This window comes from Acomys russatus, chromosome 22, assembly GCF_903995435.1.
Source record: "Acomys russatus chromosome 22, mAcoRus1.1, whole genome shotgun sequence".
Lineage (NCBI taxonomy): Eukaryota > Metazoa > Chordata > Mammalia > Rodentia > Muridae > Acomys > Acomys russatus.
In genome coordinates, this window is record NC_067158.1 from 52,037,884 (window position 1) to 52,053,383 (window position 15,500).

The following is a 15,500-nucleotide window of genomic DNA, read 5'->3' on the forward strand; positions in this document are numbered from 1 at the left end:
ATCTCGGGCAGATCGATCTCCCGTCCTTCACTGAGGGAGCAGCCGGGAGTTCTGGAGCGTGTCCTCGGAGGGAGCCGGGAGGTCCCCGAGCTACCCCCATCCGGCGCTTACACTCCGCAGCCCCATCCGGCGCTTACACCCCGCAGCCGCCCCGTGAGCCGCGTTATTTCTGCGCCGCACTGAGGGAAAGAGAGTCCCGACCTACTCCCGCCGCCTTCTCCTAAACTTTGACCTGCCGCCTGGCTTCCCCCTCCTCCCACAGAGGGCGCGGACAGGGACATGGCTACCAGCTCCATGAGCGCAGCGGGCTCTTCCCGGCGCAACCCGGCGCCGCCGGCGTAGCATCCTCCACGCTGACCTCCGGTGCTGCGGCGCCCAGCCCCGGCGGGAGCCAAGGCAGTCCTCAGAGGTGTGGAAGGCGACAGCAATCGGGGACCTGAGGGTCCGTATGGCCGCAGCCTGCTGGCGGGTGCTGAGTGCTGTGGAGCTCGCCGGCTGCGCCTGGGGCTCCAAGCGGCTCTGAGCTGCAGCGCCGGCGGACATCGCCCTCGCGGGGCCGCGGAGGGTCAGGGACCGGAGGAACCGAGGCGGTGGCAGTGTCTGATCCTCCTCCCACAGAGCGATGTGGCCGGCCGGAGCGGGCACCAAACTGCCCTGTCCTCGGGACTCCGCGCTCAGGCGGGCAGCATTCTCCGGCAATCTCACCGCCCTGCCTTCTCACCTGGTACCCGCCGGCCGCAGCGTCCGGGTCTTCATTAGCGCCAACCCTGAAGGTAGGTCCCTTGCCCCGGTTTGTCCGTCGGTAAGTCCTTCGATCAGTGCGGGGCAGCCGAAAGAGCATGGGGCCCGCACTGGCGGGTACACCCTGAGTCCCCTGCACTTCCTACCTCCCGCAGCAGCCCGGAGTGCGTGGGAATTTTATTCCAATCACTTATTTTTCTTTAACTCATCCTTTCCCCTGCTGTCTACCAGATACATTTGTCTTCCCAAGTCAATCTAAGATATTGCCAGGGTTTTGTTGGTAGGCGCTTTCTAGATGCATTCTGCCTATACCACCCCAGCCCCTTTGCCATTCTTTTATGAATTTCTTTTGTCTGATGATCCGCAAACAGGAGCTATCCTCTGGTGGCATTTGCCTGAATTGGGGATCCCTACTGTCACTTGTTCTCACCCAGGTGGCAAATAATGTTCCTTGAAACACAGATCCTGCAGGTAGGAAGGACCGAGGAAATCCAGGGTCCACAGGCCCTTGGCGGTTCCAGGAAGTGTGGCGCTCACTCCCAGCTGGGTGCTGGGAGTTGGTCTCCTGGATGGAGTTCCTGCTAGGGCCAAGCACCTGGTAGGAGCTTCATGGAAACTTGTTGGTTTCCGGCTTTTGTACTCACCATGACAGGAGCTCTGGGTGGCCAAAGCCTGGCAATTCTCAGTTCCTAAGGTTAGCTTAACTTCCCAGTGGGTGGTGGGGAAAAGGAAGGATGAACACAGGAAACTGGGTAAGACTTCAAGAAAGAGACAGACAGAGACAGAGGCCTCTGGCTTAATTTGAAAATTAAAAAAAAAAAAAAGTTAACATTCAAATAATCCCTGAAGAGTTTGCTCCATTAAACACTCAAGCTCTGGTCCATTGGTGGCTTGTAGAACATTCTGAGAGGACAGAAAAGGTAACTTCTGGATACAAACACTTCTAAAGGGGAGCAGTGAAGCTTCTGGTCGCAATGGAATGGGGAATGAATCTAATAAATAACACACAGTAATTAATAGCAGAGTTCTGTGCTTGAGGAAGGAAGACCTGGCTGCCCTTCCCCGAGTTTACAACTCACTTTCCCAGACCTTAACAGAGGATGCTTCTAGGAAGATCTGGCAGCATTAAGAATCATTCCGTATCAAGTGTACCATCCAGGGCTTTGACATGAAATCTACATTAAATAACCACAAAAGGGAAGGGGCAACCTCTTTAAAGTGAGGGTTCAGGAAATCTGCCAGTCTCAGAAATAATGTCTGAAAGAACTGTGTTAGATAGTATTTAGTCTTGAAATTTTCAATTATCCAAGACTTTCTTAAATGCCATATGAATTTTTTGCCCTGCTGTGAAGTCAACTAAAGCACTGTTTGGTCCTTTAAGCAAACTACTTCTAAACTACTGATGAGTATTCTGTTAATGTTAGCAGTGATTAATTTGTTTCTTGCTTTAAGTGTGCATTCCCTAGGACTGATGGTAATGAATCGATGTTGTCAGTTTGTATGGAAACTGAAACGAGATTAATCTCATTTGTGTTACACCTGAGCCTGTGTGTTATTCTCCAAACCCTCAACTTAGGCTCACTAAAAACTTTAACACTCACTAAGCACAGAAAAGCAAACACAAGCCATGCCTCTTGGTCAACCGGTTTTGTTGGATGGCTTCCAGGCTGATCTTAAAGGACCAGAATGTGATGACTACTTGAGAAGTTTCAGTAGAAACAGGACTTTGAGTTTTATCCAGATTGAAGAGCCAGGGGCATATTGAAAATAGTCAGAGATGGGCATTTTAATGCTCTCAACCTGAAGCCTTAAAACTCTGGGGAATGTTCCATCTGAGGCAGCACTTTTCCATGGCATCTTTATAGATGCAATTTAGAAAGCAAATGCTTGTGTTTTGATAGCATCCAATATTAGATTCTTGGACAATACTAAAGATGAAGAGCCTTCCCACTGTCAGATTAAGACAAAGGACATTATCTCCTTTACAAGCAGAAACCCAACTTGCATTCTGAATAAAAGCTGTTTTGTGTTGAAGCCATAGCCGTTTTTGTTTTATTCTGGGAAACTCAACAAGACTCTTGCTGAGGGGATTGCTCTTAATAGGTATTGCTTTACAAAACTTGTGTGGAGTTGAAATTTCCCCATCCGGGACGATGGCCACCTGTGTCTTCAGGATGGATAATTAGCTTTTCATACATCGGTTCATTCAACTTTGATTTCATCCTCCCCGCCCCCCCCCCCAATCCAAGAGTGAGGACAAGGGACTTTTTACAGGTGAGACAACTAAGGCTTTATCCAGTGAAGCCCCTTTTCTGGATCCCTACGGTGGCGTGAAACTGACAGATCTCAAAGGAAACTCAAACTACTTCACTTTGCTTCTCTCTGCCAGTCTAGGTGGAATCTAGATCCCTAGAAATGTCTCACATCTACATGGCCAAATATGGTAGGTTAGTGTTGCCCAGAAGTTTCCAACTCCAAGAATATGAGCAACTAAAAGAGAACACAACTGCCCTACCCCACCCGTTCCCACTGAGAAGTAGTTGTGCGACACGCAAAGTAGTGGATTTGTGGATGAGTGTACACTCAAATCCTGAGTGTAATGGATTTGCACTTCTCCAAAAGTATATCTGCATCTGACCTGTCCTTACTGCGTGGATGGTGCTAGATACTCGGCGTTGGGGGTGGGGGTGGGGGCAATTGCGTTATCCCAGACTAACTTCAATGAGTGGACTTCACCCAGCCTCACTTCCATTCACCTGCGGCATCACTCCTAATCTTGTCATGTAGCCACCGCTATTCTGCCAGAACAACTTTTATACTTCTTTGGAACAGTGTTTTCAAAACACAGACAAAACTGTCTGCTATGATTAGCTTATGGGAAGGAAAGGATCCTGCATAAATCTCCCCAGCTATTAGACTGTTAAGGGCACTCATGTCCCGTGCATCTAGTCTGAACCACTCTGGGGTAAATTAAGTACCATCATCATTCAGAGGAAAGATAAGATGTTGCTTTGTTATTGACAAAGGATGACTCAAGTCCACCTATGATCTCCTGGGTTAAACGTGAGTTGATAACCTCTCCTGTCTTTGAGGAAGAAAATGAGCATTTCCTATGCAATATGTGCGCTTTGGACTAACAGCCACGCCACGTGTGTGTCTATAAGGACACATGCCTTCACTCCAGTAAATGTTGTGCAGAGCTCTCCTAAATGCCAAAAGGCCTGTAGTTTCTGATGCCCATTAGTCATGGCTGATAGTTGAGTACTGAATAGTATGAGTAAGAATCTGAATTTTATTACATTTAGTACATTTAATTATGTAAACATTATATCATTTAATGAGTTTAATCATATACGAATTTGGCTACTAGCTCAAAGCTGTAAATAAATGGTTCTTAACATGTGGATTGCAACCCCTTTGGGGTCACATATCAGACACCTCCTGCATATCAGCTATTTACATTATGACTCATAACAGTAGCAAATTAACAGTAATTATAGCTGGGGTCACCACAGTATACGGAGCTATACTAAAGGGCTGTAGCATTAGGAAGTTTGAGAACACTGCTCTGTGTGCATAAAGACAATAAGGGGATTCGTGTCAAACACAGCTCCAGTTCTGACTGGTAATCTCAGGTTATGCCATCACTTGAGCTGGGGCAGACTACCATTCACCAAGGCTCAGGAATGTTGATGCTACAGCTAAGCTAAGAGACAGACTTTATTGGAGACTGTGGTTTAAACCATGAAAATTCAGTTTCCTAAAATCAAGTCCACAAGTGCACGGAGTTCCAAACTCCCCAATGAGAAGCAAACAGTTGTGCCTCTTCCCAGGGGCAGAGTTGACCTTCTTCAAATCTAAAACGTGGTTGAGAAGAGGAATTACAGCTTCCCTGAAAATACTAAAAGATGTACCTGAGCTTCCGTGTTTAGATTTTCCCCTCCAAGTGAGGCCACCCAGTAAGGACAGAGTAAGTGATAGCATTGTGCCGAGGGCTACTCTGCTCATGCACCACATACTTCATGTGAAAAGAAATCTGGAATAAAGAAAAAAGTCCCCAGCACCCATATACACTTCCACTTAGATCTTCAAACTAGTGATCTTTGCGTGTCCTGTTCTCAAACACTCAGGCCATCCCCGTTTACCTTTCTTTGGACTTTATATTATGTCAGACTCTTATTTATGCCTTACGATCCTCAGTTGGAAACCTTATTCCTCATTTTAATGGAGGCCACAGAAAAGATGACATCCTGTCTCACGTCTGCACAGGTTCAGTATCCACAGCCACTGTCCACTTCCATTAGTCTGCGTTTCTACCCAAAACAAAGAAAGACCTGCAACAAGATTTGCATGAGACCTAGGAGACTTCTTCACTACTTTTATTCTATTATCCTAAGTGCTCATGCCTCCCTTTATGCATTCTCAAGAGAAAACTGTAGCCAAAAGCATATGTACACATGCAGACATATTGATGCCCCAAGAATATCTTTAAAAATAATAAAGAATCCTAAAGGAGAATATGCCAACTTTGCTACTTCATGATAAGTATAGACAGAGCATTCATAATACACAGACACTAAAAGTCTAACTGGTTGTGTCTCCTTGGTCCTTAAGCAGACATTACTGGAGAAAGTGGGAGTGTTAGTTACCGATAGACTTACTAGACTTGTGAGCCAAGCTTTCTGGGTTTGAATTTTCAACCTGCTATTTAACAAACTACTTGTGAGCAAGTTCAGCTCCTTTGTTCTCAGTTTCCTAATGCATGAAAGAAGATAACAGCAGTAGCTGCGTGGGGTTAGAGAGTAGAGTAAATAAGCTAATATACACACAGCACTTACACAAGTGCTGGTCACATGGGAAACAATAAATGTTTGCTATTTTTATCATTGTGCCATTTTCCAGTGATGCCAGTCACTGCGTAGGTGTGTCTATGACAAGAACGAGGTCTGTGTCAGTCATTAGTTAGAATTCAGCTATGAAAAAACAAACCTTTCTACTCTAGACGTTTCGTAGAATCGGATGCTTTCAAAGACCTCTACAAAGCTTTCAGAACAGAAAGTCAGGGTACCGCTAGGCATTTAGGTCCCACTGCAAAAGCAGCCACCCAGAGGACAGTAAAATGACATATCTTCTAAAAATCTCATGCCAGATGCCATAAGCAATAGCAGAAGAATTTCTCCATTGCCCTCCCTTCAGATGTCGTCATCTCCAGAGAGGGATAGCACACTGGTTGAGGGCTAAATACCAGTGCACTGTTCTCCATGTGTGGAGAGAGACATGTGGATGGAGAAAAAGATATTCAGGGTTTTTCATGGTGCATTTTCACCTCCATGTCAACACTGGTCATCTGCTCATCTTCAAGAGTTATATTTTCATGCCCAGCTTTGATAGGCCAGACTTGCAAATGGACCCTTTGCAACAGGCAAACCCAAGAATTCCCATGTCCTAGCCCAGATTCTACAAGGAAGAGGATGGAAATAGGGGGTAATGGATGCTCAGCACCAAGAAACAGTGTGGAGCCCAGGAGGAAGCAGACACATGCATTCCTCTGGCCAAGGAATGTTCCTGAACATTCTATCCTATGTGGCTGCCATTCTGGTGTTTAAAACACAGCAGTTACCATGTAGACCAGGTCTCTGCTCTTACGGAGTTTACCTGAATCCCATTGTGTATTTGATGAGTGTCAAACTAAGGATTCAAGCAAAGGAGCCTTTAAGAAACACCAAGGAGAGTTGCATAAGCCAGCTGGGGGCGGGGATGGGTCAGAGTGAGGAGCTGGGAGGTCTCCTCACAGGAATGAATGAGCCAGAGTATGGAAACTGCTCTACATGATAATCAAATATGAGGTAAAGTGTTGATGAAATCTCCACAGGGAACAGAAAGAAACAGTCTTTGTTATTCAGCAAAGAGGGTCCAGTTCTTTGAATAGGAACAGAACTGATATCTTGTGATAACACCTAAAAGCATGGCCTGGCAGACTTGGGCCCAGATGTCCCACCCAAACTATGGCACCAGCCAAGGACAACACAGGCAGTAAACTTCAAACCCCTACCCAGATCTAGCTAATGGACAGGACATTCTCCACAGTTGAGTGGAGAGTGGGGTCTGACTTTCACACGTATTCTGGTGCCCCTTATTTGACCACGTCTCCTGGATACAGAGACCTGGTGACTCTCAGAGGAAGGATAGCAAGCTACCAAGAAGAGACTTGATACCCTTTGAACGTATACAGGGGAAGGAGGTCCCCCTCAGTCACAGTCATAGGGGAGGGGAGTAGGGGGAAAATGGGAGGGAGGGAGGAATGGGAGGATACAAGGGGTGGGATAACCATTGAGATATAATATGAATAAATTAATAACATTTTTAAAAAAGCATGGCCTGGACCACAGAAGTACACTAGATACACAGATGCAAATCGATTCTGGCTTCATGCTTTAATAGAACAGCTACAAACCCTGCACTATTCTTCTTATATCATGGCATTGCCCTCTCATTTTCTATTTTTAAAAATGTTGCAGATTTGGGGTCTCTGTTTCAGCAATCAGTTGCTATTAGTCAACCCACTCCAAGACATAAAACCTTAAAACAATAATTGACCATTTTTCATACTTCTGTGATTGGGAACTCAGACAAGGCTTGCTACTTCATGGATGTTAGCATGTGATCCGCCCCAGAAAACATTCATCTTGAAAAGAAAGAAATGTGTGCCCTTGGGGCCCAGGTTGGCTTCCAAAGGGCAAGAATATCCTCTTACCAGGGTTTGCAGTTGTAGAGATGGGAAGTGGGGTGACACAGAGAGTTGAGGAGACTTCCTCTCCAGACGAGAATTCCTGGTCAGGTCAGAAAACAGCCTCCACTACACTAAGTGTTTATTAGTTTCCTTTTGAACTTTCATATATAATGAAATCTTTCCATTACCCAAGACATGTTATTATCCAAATTATAGCTACAGTTTTAAACAGTACAAATTAAACACAGTGGTAAGGTAGGTGTGTAACAGAAGGCTGGGGCAGAGTTCAGTCTTGCAACACAAGTGCTAGAATTCAAACTCCTGCAGCGGAAAACTAATGTAGAGAAGACAATGAGCCATGAAGGATGTAGGATAATAACACCAAGAACTACAAACTAATATCAGAATATGTCTATAAAGTGGAACTTGGCACGGCCTTGGGAAGCGTCATCCCTTCTCTTTAAGTAACTGAATAATAGCACTTATAAAAACCTCACAAACATCCTTTTAAATGGAAAAGTGAGAAATTCTACAGAATAACAGGAATTAATTAAACCTAGTAAAGTACCCAAAGGGCTCATTTCTTAAAACCAGGTTGAGCATATTAGTACTTATTGATATGCTGAGAAAATGCACTTTGTTGAGAAATGCCTAGCAAGAACTCACATGGCAATATATGTTTCACTGACTCAATGGAGTTCGGGGAAGTAACGAATGTATCCATTTGTACGTGGTTTACCTGTTGCGGATGCTTTGTAAACATTTTGCTATATGTTATAATTGTGTTTCAGCAGGTTGTAGTTCGTGTGTACCTTGTGTGTCCTTTGTGAAATGGAGTTCATGGTATTTTCTCCATCATTTCCCTGAGGCTGTTTCTGGGGAGCCACACATTTGAATACAGACAGCTTTCTTGTCACTTGATTTCTTGTGCACCTGATTTTTGCTCTAAGAGGAATTACTGCCACAATATATTTTATTTATTCTTTAGATTTTAGCCTTGTAAGTTAAAGTGCTTTACATGATGGCGTTAAAAGCTACTTGTCCCTTTACTGGGGAATGGGAGTTGTTAAAAAATAGGAAATGAAGAATGCAGAATGGTTTATTGTTTAATCTGTCCACTCTGATCCGACCCTGTACGGATAGTACCTTTCCGGTGTGGTGTGGCGATGTTTCACAAGATGCAGTGAACATAACCGCCTTGTTACCTAAATAAAGACTTGATTTTACATAAATAAAAAGAAAGAAAAACTGTTTACAAATAATTGTCTTTATGTCTACATATTGAATGAAATCAAATCCAAGGCATCCCAGAAGAGCTGTTATGCAGGCATTTGGGCATCCAAGATTATCTGTTGTCAAGCATAGACCAAGATAATTGGAGATCTGGCTTCAGGTTCCTCTCAAATCAAAGTTTCTTTTAAATTTCTCTCTGTGTATTCATGTGACTCAAGCAGATACAAAGATTGTAGGTTCGCTCAAAAGTCGTGAAAGTGCTACATTGTAAAATATGTCTCGAAGAAAACAAGGTGATGCTGCCCTGGAGACACCTTCTATCAGTTCTCCAGAGCGTTACCTTTCCTCACAATTTCTGTTGAAGCCAAAGAAGATTAATTCCTCAAATTAAAATGTGTTGGCTGATGCATAATTGGGCAAAGGAGCTATGTGATAGAAAGATAATAAAAGATCAGAAACTGAAGCACAGAATAACAATACCCCCCCCCCGCGCCTAATTAACAACTTTCTTAAAACCTCATTTTACATCAAGACTCTGAGGCAGGTACTCTATTCAGAGCAAAGCCAGGGTGACAGCATCTCACTCCTATAGGGATTCCAGAAAGGAAACCACAGGTAGAAAGGGCATCCTTCACAATGTTGTCATTACAACAGTGTCTTTCAGAGAGATCCTTGCCACAAAGTCCATTTCTTCCTAACATTATTCTAAGGATCAGATACCATGTTTTCTAGATCCCCATTGTGCCCTCCCAGACTCCTAATTAGTTGCCATGGACAGTCATAGAGGAGAGAGGAGAGATGTATCACTGCCCTCATTTTGTAGACTCGTGCACCTATGACACAGGTACAACTGCCCTAACGTATAAACACTGCATTTGTAAAGCACGTGCTCGCATGAAGGGGCTGACTGAAGTGAGCGGAACTGAGCAGTTGTGCCTCGTGTTCCTCATCAAGCATGAGCCACTCACACGTAGCCAAAAGGAGAGACTCAGATGAACCGAATGGCAGTCTACACTAAAGGGACAGTCAGTGGGAATGTGGTCCGGCAGCAGGTTAGGAGAACAAAGCCAGATCAAGAAAGGAGAGTTTTTGAAGGCAAAGTACTTCGTGCCAGAAAGTCCAATATAATCTAAAGGCCACCAGCAAGCAAACCAAAAAATAAAAATAAAAAATAAAAATAAAAAGCATGGCAAAGTTTGTTTAATTTTCCTAACTCTAAGAATTGTACCTATGGATTTTACTACAATAGCTAGGACTCAAAAGCTATGAGCTGTCATCTGTCAAAAGTCCCAGAAAGTAGTTCTCAGGACTGCAGGTGACAGAGAATGGCGTGGCTAACACCCCTGCTGCTGCTGCTGCTGCTGCTGCTGCTGCTGCTGCTGCTGCTGCTAATGATGATGATGATGATGCTTGCTGATGCTGTTGTTGTTGTTGTTGTTGTTGTTGTTGTATAAAATGGGCTTTGGGAACATGTGCAGTGTAAAGGCCTTGGGACTCTTGTGCTTGACTCCCATGATGAAGCAGAAAGGAGCAAAGTCAACAGCACCGCAGCCTGCAGTAACAGGGGAGGCTGCCAGGATCAGCACCTACACCCAAGGCCATAGCTGCTCCTGACCAATGTGACCCGTGAATCAGAGAAGCTAGGAAAGAAACAGTGCTAGGAACTTCCTGGCTAAGTCTATGACTAGAACAACAAGCAGGAGCAGAAGGTTTGCTCCCAGGAATGTCAGGATGGATGAAGGAGTCGCTCTTTGGAGTAAGTTATTCAGTAAAAATGGGAGATTGATGTGAGAGGTGAGAAGAGCCTAATTAATATTCATATCTGAAAAGTAGGAATTATACATACCTCAGAAGTGAGGTATGCCTCATTTTGAATCATCATCAAAGAATTAAAGCCTCATGAAAACGAAAGCCACAGTTGATTAGTAATGTCTGCCATAGAATGGAGAGTAGTGTTTATCTTCACACTGGACGGCATATTTTTATGTAAACACTGTGAGGTGGCAAGAAGAGGGAATAAGAACAGCAAAAAAAAGGAGACCCTAGAAGATGTAGTCAGTGTTCTAGCTCTAAGTTGTTTCGTGTTTAAAATGAAAGAAATATAACTGACCAACTGTAAGGATCTTATATTGATCTCTGTATCTTCTGAGTCATCAGAACACATTTAATTAATTTAAAATAATGCCAAGTATGTATGTAGTTAACATGAAGAGTAAGAAATGAAAAAGACGGAAACAAAAACAAAAACAAGTAAATAACAGAGAAGCCCATGTGGCCCTTGCAGGCTGTCGCAGGTTTCTGTAGAATGAGTGTGTTGCTTACACAGAAACAAATGAAAACACTGAACCCAAAAACTGCTGAAGCTGACCTGCTTCTACCCAGTTCTTTCAAATGTTCAATTATAACAAGCACTATAAAACCACAAACCAGGTCCCCTTTGTCTTTGTGTGTAACCAGCCACATAGATATTCTCACAAACTCAATATTTACTTCTAATTACATGGAAAAGATAGTTCCTGTCTTCTGAAAACATGGTAATCATGATAGTGTGAAGTAATAGAATTTCTTCTTAAAAAAAAAAAAAGAGCAGCAAAAAAGAGAGCAAAAAATTAATTCTACATCCTTTGGCTAAAGCAGAGAAAGCAAGCAGACAGAGGGAGGAATTATACTGGTGAAAATAACTGGTAAGACAGTCTTGCTCAAATGACAGAACTGATAGAATCACAGCTTTCCAAGGGGAGAAAGATGTGTTGAAACTGTTAAATATACTGAAAAAATACTTGTGTCGAGCAGAACCTGCATGCCAGTCTGTTGCTAAGCAGAGTGGCTTTGGCAAAAGACCGTACTTCGTGGATGGCACTCTAGAAAATGCTAATTACAATAAGATTCAGAAGTTATTGAGGCCACTGTGTGATTAGAGCAGAAAGAGCTTCGAAATGATGCAAGAATTCTTTTGTGAAAAAAAAAAAAAAAGTCTTCTGAGTGCACTGAGAAGACATAAAAGCACTGAGTTAATTTTTAGGTTCACATGCCCTACTCACAAACTGGAATAATCTATTATTTTAGTCCATTTTCTGTTGTTACAACAAAGTACCCAAGGCTTGGTGTTTTGAACTCACAGTTCAGGAGATCAGTAAGCATAGCATCCTCATTTGTTTGGCTCTACTGAGGGTCCTCTGTCTACATCACACATGGCCAGTCCCTTCATGGCAGAAGCTTATACAAGAGGGAGAAATGACACAGCGAAATGAGAAAGCAGAGTGCTTCCGGATGCCAGGCTTGGTCATTTTACGGTGACCCATTCTCTTGGAACCTGGTGATAACTGCATTAATTTGTTCTGAGGGTGACACCCTAATTACCTAACTGCCTGCTGCTAGCTCCCACCTCTGTAGGGCACTGTAGTCTCTCAACACCACCACACTGGGAACAAAAACTTCCAACACATGACCCTGTGGTCAATTGTTTTATACAAAAGTAATTTCAATAATAATATTGCAATTGTGTAAGAAAACGGAGATGAGGGTAGAGGGAGGGAAGTGTGACTAGAAGGAGAGAAGGGAGGAGACTATGACTGGGATGTAAAGTGAATAAATAAATTAATTAATAAAAAAGAAAAGAAAAAGATCCCGGCCCATTTTCCTATAAAAGCATTTTCTAGTTTTTATTTCTGCTGCTATGAAAAACATCATGACCAAAAATAACTTGAGGGGGAAAGTATTTATTTCTGCTTGCAGGTTACAGTCCATTAGCAAAAGAAATTCTTGGGCTTGAGCAAGAACACGGAGCAAAAACCATTGAGGAACGCGGTTCCCTGGCTTGCTTTTTTACTCATATTCAGCTGGTATAGAATTATTTATTAAATTCTAGAGGGCTTTTCTACGACCCAGCTAGTTCCCCAATAATTAAGACAGAGACGTATTGGTTTGTTTAAACCGCCTTTAGCAAAATAACTGGTCAGGTATGCTTTAAATTAATTTTCTAAGTTGCTTGCCCATATGGGTCCTGTTTGAGCTGGATCTGCTCCATCAGGTCATATGCTCTCTCCATCATCTTCCTCTTCCCCCTCCTCTTCTCCTGCCTCCTGCCTCCTCCTCTCCTTTTCCTAGCCTCGGTGTCCCTCCTTTAGACTGCAAACTTCTGCCTACCCCTATTCTGCCTAGTAACTGGCTGTCAGCAACTTTATTAACCAATCAGAGCTAATTGGGGAGCAAAGGTTACACAACCTTGTCTGGTGTACATGAGAATGTACTGGTCTGGACTGAAATCAGATCTTGGGGAGCAGAATTTAGCATTTGAATACATAGCACCAGACCAGCCCCCAACAAGGTGCTGGCTTAGACCCTTATATGGCTTAGATCCACCCAACCAGGGATTTCATTGCCTGCAGTGGCTGATTCCTACTGCATCTATCAAGAAAATGTCCAACAAACATGCCCTCGGGCTGGTCTGATGGAGACAGTTCTTCAGGTGAGGTTCTATCTTCCAATACTTTGTTGACAACCAAACTTAGCTATCGGAAGTCCACCCCTTGCCAACTTAACATGCAAGTGTATTGCTGTTAAGCTGTGACCGTTCGTTTTCTTCAAGGTTTCCTGTTCACTTTAAAAGTCTTTAAAGGTCTTTGTAAGTCTTTGTAAGTCTAAAGTCGTCTTAAAAACGTAGGCCTCTCCCCTGTTGTGACCTGTGATATCAAAACCAATTTATATAATTTTTCTCTGAGAGGGAAGAACCAGGGAATAATTGCAATCAGATCAAAGTAAAACAGAAATTGAACAGTGTATATCAGTGTCCAGTATCTGGGACTTAACCACGATTTTCTGGTTCCAGAAGCCTTAGGGAGTGCCACCTCTCCTTCTCTGCCACCTGAAACACATGCAGCTCGTCTTACAGGCTCAGGCTGGCTCCACACCTGCTAAGTCCTGGGAGGACATCCCTCACCCCTGGCACCTCTAAATATCTTGAGTCTCCAGCAACTGAAATGGCATCTTCACTCACATCCTCTCTTCAGGGATTCTGAACCTTTCATGTGGTGCTAGGCCTTAACTACTTTCCATGATCTTGCAATCTTGCATCTCTCATGTGTTTAAAACCAGGTAGGCAACTCGTTTACGCTTTGCCAAGTTCAGTGTCTTCCAGCCTCCATGTGCTAAACCTTACAGAATTACTTCCAAAAAAATTTCACCTCTTTGATGCTAAACTTTTATCATTTGATAACTTGATAACTCAGCTACAGCTAAAGAGCATGCATAGTCCCAGTAAAGCTGAAAGGTTTTACTTCCACAGTGTCTTAATCAAAATTATCCCACCAATAGCCCTTATAAAGGCTTTGCTGCTTCTCTGAAACTTTACAAACTAGGCCTCCATTGCCTGAATTTCTCTCAGTATTGTTATTTACCAAGCTCCCATAGAATAGCCTACTAAGTTCTGATGGCTTTTTCCATCCCAACGTTCTAGATGCTTCTACAATCTGAGAGAGAGAGAGAGAGAGAGAGAGAGAGAGAGAGAGAGAGAGAGAGAGAGAGAGAGAGAGAGAAAATAAATATGATATATGATCAGGTTCAAAACAGCAATAACTCACTCCATTTTCTGTTGTAGCTTGTTTGTGTTTCTGCTGCTGTGATAAACACCATGATTTAAAAAAAAAAAAAAAGCAACTTGGCATAGAAAGGGTGTTTTAATTCAGCCTTCAGGTAACAGTGGATCATCAAGAGAAATCTAGACAGGAACCCAGAGTAGAAACAATGGAGGGAAGTTGCTTCCTGCATTGCTCTCTGGCTCATCTCTCTTTCTTATTCAGCCCACAACCACCTGCCTAAGACTATGAGCTGGACCCTTCATCGTCAACTAACAGTCAAGAAAACACCCCCATAGAAATGCCAATCTGATAGACACACCTCTTCACTTAGTGTAACTCTCTTCTCAGAACTGTAAAGTTGACAACCAAGAGTAACCACCAAAGCTGCCATCTTCAGGCATCATCTTCAGGGTCAAGAGAGAAAGAGAAAAGGCTAGGCTTTTAGACACTAGGCATTTCCACAATTCCTCTAAAACAGTTATTCATGGAACCTTGCCAGTCAGTACAGAAGCCTCAATAGAGAGTCACTAACAACCAATACCACCTTGTTCACAGGGAGCAGGAGCTACATTTGTAGTAGCTCCGTATCCCAAGGCAAGATGACTGATGACATGTGGGAAAAGAGTGGCCCTCCGTCTCAACCCTCTGCAAATGGCAGCTTCAAGAAAAGAATAGCAGGAATTGTTTTAGGCCGTTGATTTTAAGTTGTCACATAGTAACATATAAAGCAGACCCAGGCACTGGCTAATAATAATAAAGACATGGAGGGGAGGCAGCCTGGCTTAAACCTCAGGATGCTTACAAACTTGAGCATGGTGTTTGGTTTCTTCCAATTCTGCTTCTCTTCTGAAAATCGGGGACAACAATAATTACCTTAAAATGCTGTTGTGGGGAAGAAACAAGGGCTGTATAGAGCATCTAAGGCAGTTCCTAGAACATAGCAAGGTGTCAGAAATAATACAGAGGAGTCAAAAGCCCTAGAAGACAGCTAAATGGACTACAAGGGAATAAGACTTATTTGAATGAATTCTTCCCAAACTTCCTTTAAAGTACAGCATGAAATAGGCCGTTAGCCCCAAGTTGTCTCGCCTCTGTAATCATGAGTGCTTCTAGCTGGGAGAAACCACTTAAAGACATCATATTTTTAAAATATTGGTTTGAAACATACATATGACTTCATCCCAAGCTGGGAGGTGTTACGTTAATAAAGTTACTGCTTT

General features: G+C 43.3%; 1 protein-coding gene across 1 annotated transcript in view; it reads left to right on the forward strand.

Annotated features, from left to right (window-relative positions):
- Positions 1-622: 622 nt before the first annotated feature.
- The window catches only part of Nwd2 (NACHT and WD repeat domain containing 2), a 142,349-nt gene continuing 127,471 nt past the window's right edge, over positions 623-15,500 (forward strand). Inside the window, exon 1 of the mRNA XM_051164787.1 lies at positions 623-773. Coding sequence (XP_051020744.1) covers positions 623-773 — 151 coding nt within the window. The remainder of the gene's footprint in view (positions 774-15,500) is intronic.